Source organism: Cicer arietinum, chromosome 6 (genome assembly GCF_000331145.2).
Source record: "Cicer arietinum cultivar CDC Frontier isolate Library 1 chromosome 6, Cicar.CDCFrontier_v2.0, whole genome shotgun sequence".
Lineage (NCBI taxonomy): Eukaryota > Viridiplantae > Streptophyta > Magnoliopsida > Fabales > Fabaceae > Cicer > Cicer arietinum.
Window position 1 is genome coordinate 745,853 of NC_021165.2, and position 7,548 is coordinate 753,400.

General features: G+C 32.0%; 1 protein-coding gene across 1 annotated transcript; it reads right to left on the minus strand.

The window, feature by feature from the left end:
- Positions 1 to 4,834: 4,834 nt before the first annotated feature.
- On the minus strand, positions 4,835 to 7,548 carry LOC101505239 (pentatricopeptide repeat-containing protein At5g15010, mitochondrial-like). The gene is made up of 2 exons (XM_004503082.4): positions 6,021 to 7,548; positions 4,835 to 5,230 (listed from the first exon to the last, which is right to left on the minus strand). The coding sequence occupies exon 1, from the start codon at positions 7,467 to 7,469 to the stop codon at positions 6,021 to 6,023; it is 1,449 nt and encodes a 482-aa protein (XP_004503139.1). The 5' UTR covers positions 7,470 to 7,548; the 3' UTR covers positions 4,835 to 5,230.

Genomic DNA, 7,548 nt, shown 5'->3' on the forward strand with positions numbered 1-7,548 from the left:
TTTGTTTATTAAATGTTGAAATTATTTATTTTATTTCTTAAAATGAGTTGTTAGAATTTTCTCATAATTTATGTTTTTATAAATTATGCAATGATACAGATGCCTAGGATCTCATATTTATAGTATTCTATTATTTTGTATTTATAATTTTCCAATCTTTCCTATTACTAGAGCAGTTGAAAATATAGCATTAATTAGATAAATGGTATGTAGCAGATTTATAATTAAATATGCCAAATCATACTGAAATTAATTCTTTCTTCTACAACCGCCAGTCACACTTTATCCAATTTTTTTTTTGTTGGTATAACACACTTTATCTAAACCTGAATTATTATTTGGATAAGATGTCTAACAAATTACGTGGCCTCTATATAGCACTAGTTGGAGAGTCTTCGCATTAAATAACTTTTGTGTCCGAGTTGTTTGATCACACATACAAAAATTAAATTAAATAATATATAATTTTAAAATAATTCAAAGAAATATAGTTTTTCATATGTCTAAATAGTGTATCAAATTCTTATGTTCATGTAAGAATTGCTCGATTAAAAAAATACTTGTATAGACAATACATTTAGCAAAAAAAAATTATAAATTATTTAATTGTCTTAAAAATAAACATTTTTTAATCTTTTACTTTTTCTTACTTGTGTGCCTTAATATGTGTCTAAAAATTATGTGACTATACAAGTAACTTTTCACGAAAATAAACGAGACAAAGTTATGAAATAACCTTTATCCTATACCTTATTAAGCATGTCCACTCTAAAGTACAGCCATATAGTGAACTTCAAATAAAATTTATTGATATAGTTGTTTGGTAACTGTTTTGGTGCACCAGTAAAATATAAGGTGTAATGTGAATTAATGATTAAAAATTATTTTAAATTCTAACTATGATCAACGATATTTTTTAAAAGTAGAAGTTTACGATTCTCTTCGTCTTTATGGTTGAGATAATGACTTTGGTGTCGGTTCGATGAATTCAATTTTAAATGACAAATAAGAATTTTAAATGACTTTGGTGTTTTACGATGGCTTTTACCAGCTTGAGAGCATAAGAATTTTACACTTTCTTTTATATAGGTGGTCGTTTAATTTTGATCAAATAATTACTGATGTTTTGAATGTATGAATGTGAGATGTCCCAACTACATAAGAGCTATATCCTTTTTGGAATTTGAGTGGATTAGTTGGTTCAACTCCAATAAAATAGAAATTAGATAATTTATTTGTTGGTTCAACGACAATCAACTTCCGTTCCTTAATTAGAACGAGATCAAATGTAATTCAACGGTCGGACTAATGTTTGTTTTTCTTTATTAACCATCTAATTTAATCGCGATCTTAATTAACTAACCTAATTGAATCAAGACACAAAATTCCCACCGATTCTATTTTCACTTGGAAAACATTAGTAAACTTTTTTGGATTTTCTCTGTCGTACAATAAAAATATTTTCAACTCCATTTTTGCATCAATACTTTCACTTCAACACAATATATTTAAAATCATCAATCTATTTGATTTAGGTGTTACTTCGATTTAAATTAGAATTAAATTTTAAAGCACACTTTTATCATTATTTTAATTTTAAAGCATGTTTATTTTGTATATTTTCTTATTGATGCAAAATATCTATTAATTTTGTTGATCAATAATCTATGCTAAAGAACTTAACTAACCAAGTGAAATATTCTCTCCCAACCATATTTTTCCATTTACAAACCTCAAACCCGAAGGCATTTTAATGCATATTTAGATATCGATTAAGCATATGTAAAAGAAACATATTTGATTAAACGAGGTTTTCTCAATAATGTTGTAAAACGTGTCCCGTTGAACTGGTATTCTCTCATTAATTAATGTTCGCTAAGTAAGATATTTCAGACAATGTACAAGCACATCAAATATGATATGAGCCTAAATCAGGAAGTGTCGGTAATATAATGTGAGGCATTCAATCTAATTATTCTAAAAATAAAAATCAACCAATGCATTCAAATATGTGATCCCAAGGTTAGGCTTGCTTTAACACTTGATCATTACGTTGGTGGTACTGGTGGGTCTTTAAATATTAAATGATAATTGATTTGAAGTATGAGCAGCAACAACAACCATGCGATAATTTGAAGTATATGGATAATTATTCCAATAAATATTCGTGTTAGGAAGTTACGTCTTTTAATAGGAATAGGTGTTGGATGCATGTGATTTGATGCATTTCTTTGCATTTACTGGTTAGAAAGAATATTTACTTTTGAGTCTCACATTCATGCAAAGTGAAGTTCTCGAAATTTATGACCGCTTCGTAAAAGGGAATACATGTGGTAGCCATCAGAAATATTCCATTTTTTCAACCTGGCTTCAGTAATTAGATTCTTTACATAAGGAAGAGTTATGCTGTCTCTTGAAATTGATTCTAAATCAATTTTATGAATGCGGAATCTTGAGGAATAATTTGAAATGATATGGTTCCAATGTTAAAAAGAGGCTATAGGCAGATTTAAAAGTCCAAAATCTATCTACAAAATCTTCTATAGGTTAAATTTTAAGCAAAAAGAAGCATGTTGAATTGTTATGATGTTTACTTCTATAATATTCATATATAGTATTCCCTCGTCCCAAAGCAATTGGCACGTTTGTAAAAAAATAATTTATCTCAAAATAATTGACTATTTCAATTTTCAATATACTTTAACCAGTTATACCATATAATTAATACTACTAACATTATTTTAAATGCAATATTTTTTACTATGTATTTATGACATTGATAATGTATTAATACTTATCAAGGATAATTTAATAAAAGTAGGATTTTAATTTTATTTTATTTTAATGGCAAAGCATGAGCATGCATTGATGAGTTAACTAACATTTGTACTTATAGCATTGCTTTTCTCTTCCTTGCATCTATCTTCCTTGCATCAAATTCATATCCCAGGTCCTGGAAAGTTGAGGAAAAGAAGCAGATATAGACCATTGAATTCAAGTTGGGTGGTTGAAATGGAGAAGTCTCAAAAGTGTTTTATGTTAAAATGAACAATTCATCTTAAAGAGAAAAGTGGGATATTTTTAACTATTATAAATTCAAAGTGTTTTTAGAAATTCAAAGAAGTCAAATCCTAACATATGACCACATACACTATACAGATCAAACATACACCTTCGATTGAATCCATAAGAGCACTTCATCCAGGATATCAAACAACTCATAAGGTTACAACCTTTTGTTGGCTTGATATATCATATATATATATATAGGAAATAACTAAATATTCAAGTACCAATAAAGATGAATTTGAATACCACAGACCACTTCTAATTCACTGCTATCATTTTTTGAACGCGCACAGAGGATACCATGATTATGATCTCAAATAGTAAACACAGTCATACACCATAGTAGAAACACAGGGTCTAAGTATTTTGTGGAATCTTCATAAACTTGACTTGTAATCTTGTTAGAGGTTTTTTTTTTCTTAACTGTTAAGAGTTTAGAGTATACAATAATAATATTAAACATCTATTATAGTGTCCAAACATAACTTAATACTATGTATATAGCAAATTTCAGATATTGCCTTTTAGTTTTTTTGGAAGAACAACAAACCAATGTCATTTAGGCTTTATTTGCAAGCTTGGAGGGGAAGGGAAAAGAGGGCTTTAAAAAATAGGAAGGAAGGAATGAAGACTTTTGGGAGGAAAGGGTTTTGAGGGGTTTGTTTAAGTTCATAATATAAAATCCCCCTATTTTGAGAGAACTAAAAAATTAAACAAATATTTCTCTATCATTTTCATGTTGTTATAATACTCTATAAATTAAAAATATATTGATCATAAGCATTATCTTACCATTCTTTACAAAATTACTCTCTTAAAAAATGAAAAAAATTACTCTCTACTTTTTTTTTTTCTTCTCCCTCCAAAGCCCTCTCTTGACTCAAAGAATCCAAACATACAAGGTTCTCAAATATCTCTTCCAACTCCTGGAATCTCTCCATGGTCTTTATGTTCATTTCCTCAATCCCCCTTTCTATCTCTTCTCTTCCAACCTTCTGTATGTTTGTTTGCACCATTCAGCACTGATACCAAAATGGTAAGTACAGGTACAGACTAAGAAAAAATATAAACACAGTACAGAGACAAACACCCCCTGCTGACAAACACTAGAAACACAAATTTAGACCTCTCACAGAAGGAAACAGAAAACTGAATAACCTCCTCTAAAAATATTTAAGTTCTTTGTCAGGGTTGTCAAATGGCAGTTATTCCGCAATACGCTATTTAGGCTACGTTTGGGAGTTAGGAGGGTAGGGGAGGGTTTTGGAAAAAAAGGAAGAGATATGGGGGAGGAGGACTTTGGGGAGTATATTTTTCTTCATAAGACAAAACCTCCTTATTTGGGTGAACTCAAAAAATAAATTGGGGGAGGGTTTTAGAAGATTTAGATTAACTGTTCAAATCATTTGCATATTCTCTAAAAATTTAAAATATATTAATCATTAGCATTCTTTTTATCATTCTCTACAATCACTCTCTCAAATAAGATAAAAGATTTTTCTCAATTTCTCTATTTTTCCCTCCTCTCAGACCAAAATTCCTCCCCTTCCCTCCCCTCCAAACTCCCAAACAAAGCCTTAAGGTATGTCAAGGGTTGAAGACTCACGATTTCATGTTACTGCAGCAAACCTATTCAAGTTTAAACAAAAACAAGTTTATAAGCTAGTTAACTTGATTATTGTAACTAGAATTGCAAATTCATATGACAAACATGACACTCACCTTATTATAGGGGCAGCAAACACATCAGGGAAAGACAATAACGGGTCAATCTAGTAAGTAGAATCAATTTTTCAAGCAGGCTTGCCAGGAAGAATTTTATGTATAAGTCTAATGACAATGCAGTGTCTTATAGGTCTCTCATAACGACAACTATTAACAAAATTTGGAGCCTAAATACACTGAAAGCAATGGGGAATTAGATGAATTGTAATTTGATAACCCTTTTCAACTAATACTAAATAACTTACATAGAACAGAACATTCAAGGTCAGACCTGCAGGGTGTGCGTATTGACACCTCAATAGGATCAACCAGACAATCCATTTACAAAAATTGTATGTCTATAAATCTTCGAAAAAATCAATCCACTCACAGTATAGCTCATATCTTATTGCACTTTCCTTTTCTTCTTGCAAGCAGGTGAACCCCAGATCAATAACTGCAAAAAATTCAACAGGAAAGTATAAATAGCCAAAAATGGTAATTGATAATCTAGTTCAAATCACAAAAACTTGACAAACACAACTTTAGACTGGTATAGATAACTTTTTGTAGCATATGCCTGTAACAAAAACCTAGATAAGCTTCGATAACCTTTTACCCTGTCTAATGCAATCCTAGTAGGATCTGTATTCTGTTCAAGAAACTATATGCAGATACAAATCGCAATGCATATGCAATTAAGAAACAGCTTATTTATAGCTCAGCCGAACTAAAGTATCATCTTAGACAAACTACATTCAGATTTCATAGCCTCATGACTCGCTTGGTTACCAAATCGAGATTCAAATTGTGAAGCCCTATTTTCCAAATCTTGAATTGAATCTTAATATGAATCATAAGATACATAATCAATAAATACATAATACTTTCAGGTAAAGCAAGCGGCATACGCAAAAAAAACATAAGCTGATATATCATACATGAACTTTAAGATTCAAGTCATAAATAAAAAAGTGGCTAGTTACAATACTTTCAAGAGCAAATTGAGATACAAGCAATTCATTGAGATTCATCCTGCAATTATGTCGAAAAAAGATACGCACAACGATTCGTATTGAGTTGATTCAATTTTGTTTTAAATTGAGACAAGATTCATATGTATCGTAAGATACTAATAACCATGCCCACAAGTCTATATACATCAACATCAGATAAAGCTTAAAAAGAATACCCAATTCAGCATTGAAATTAAAAAAAAATGCAATTGTTGCAAAAGTCCAACATACCTAATAGGATTTCCATTTTGCTAAAAGTTCATTATACACAAACTCTTTCCTTTCTTTGACAAGGCTTTGTCTCAACTTCGACAACGTAGAAGAAGTTAACTTGATTCCTCTGCCAATAATATGCTCAGCATACTTAACTGCCTCGGGGACCCTACCATTATCTCGAAGCCCTACTACCAACAAATTTGCAGTATCCTCCAAATCCTCGCGGTAATTCTCAACCAAACATTTCCAAATTTTTAAAGCCATGACAGGATCCCCATTATCCAAGTAAACCCTAACAGCCGCGTCACAATTAAGCTGATCCGGCACACACTCATTTTTCACCATCTCATTAAACATCCTCGAAGCCTCCCGCAATTTCCTTCCCTTAATCAAAAACCTAAACAACAAATTATAAGTAAGCGAATCCGGAAAAGCCCCTTTATAAACCATTCCATCAAGCAACTTCATGGCAGCATCGATATCACCATGATAACAACACAAAGTAATCATGGAATTATACATAGCCGTAGTCGGCTGCAACTTAGTCTTCCCCAACATAACCTCCCAAAAAAATTCAGCCCTCTTTATATCATGAAACCTAACACACTCATCAAGAGCAATCCTAAAAAACCTAATCCCAGGGTAACATTTCCTATCTCTCATGGAATCAAAAAACTTAACAGATTCATGAATCCCATCAGAACCTTTAATCAAAGCACATAAAAATGAATCATAAGCAGGAACATTATTAGGATCCCAACCAATTTCAATAACCATTTCAGCAAAAGTCTCTTTAGCACCAACAACATTTCCATCATTCTCCAAACTTTCCATCAAAATCGCATAAGTATCAGAATCAGGCCTAACAATTTTCTTAGCTAATTGCAAATAATCACAAGCTTCAACAGTCCTACCGCTCCTACAAATAGCACTCAAAAGCGAATTCAAAGAAACAACATCCCTAACGCAACCGTAACCGTCCATAACCTCGAAAGTCGTAACGGCGTCACCGATTCTATCGGCGTTAACGTAACTAGAGAAAATCGAAGCGAAAGTTGAACGCGAAAGTAAACCTTCACGACGCATTGATTTAACGGCGTCCCACATTGCATCGAATAAACAGTTTTTGCCTAATATATCGATGACGAGATTCCAAGCGTAGGGAGTGTGGTTGTGGTTGATGCGGTGACCGGACCAACGGAAGAATTTGACCGCTTGAGCAGGGAACCGGTAAGAGAGTTTGAGGACTTGTTCAACGTCTTGTGGTGTGACATTTATAGATGATTCTTCGAGGGATTTTTCGACGGTTAATGAGGGGTTTGTGGAAATTATTTCGAAGAGGGATTTAATTTTGCTGAGTGGTAATGGTTTGGGAGAGTCTGGGGATTTGTGTTGAGGGATTGAGGTTGATGGTGATAGAGACGAAACTGAATTGTAACTTCTCTTTCTCTTGTTCACAATCATGTTTCTTCTTCTTCTCAAGTTTTTGGTTCTCTTCTTGCACTGCTACTGGAATTAATGTGATACAAACAGAAAAAATAAG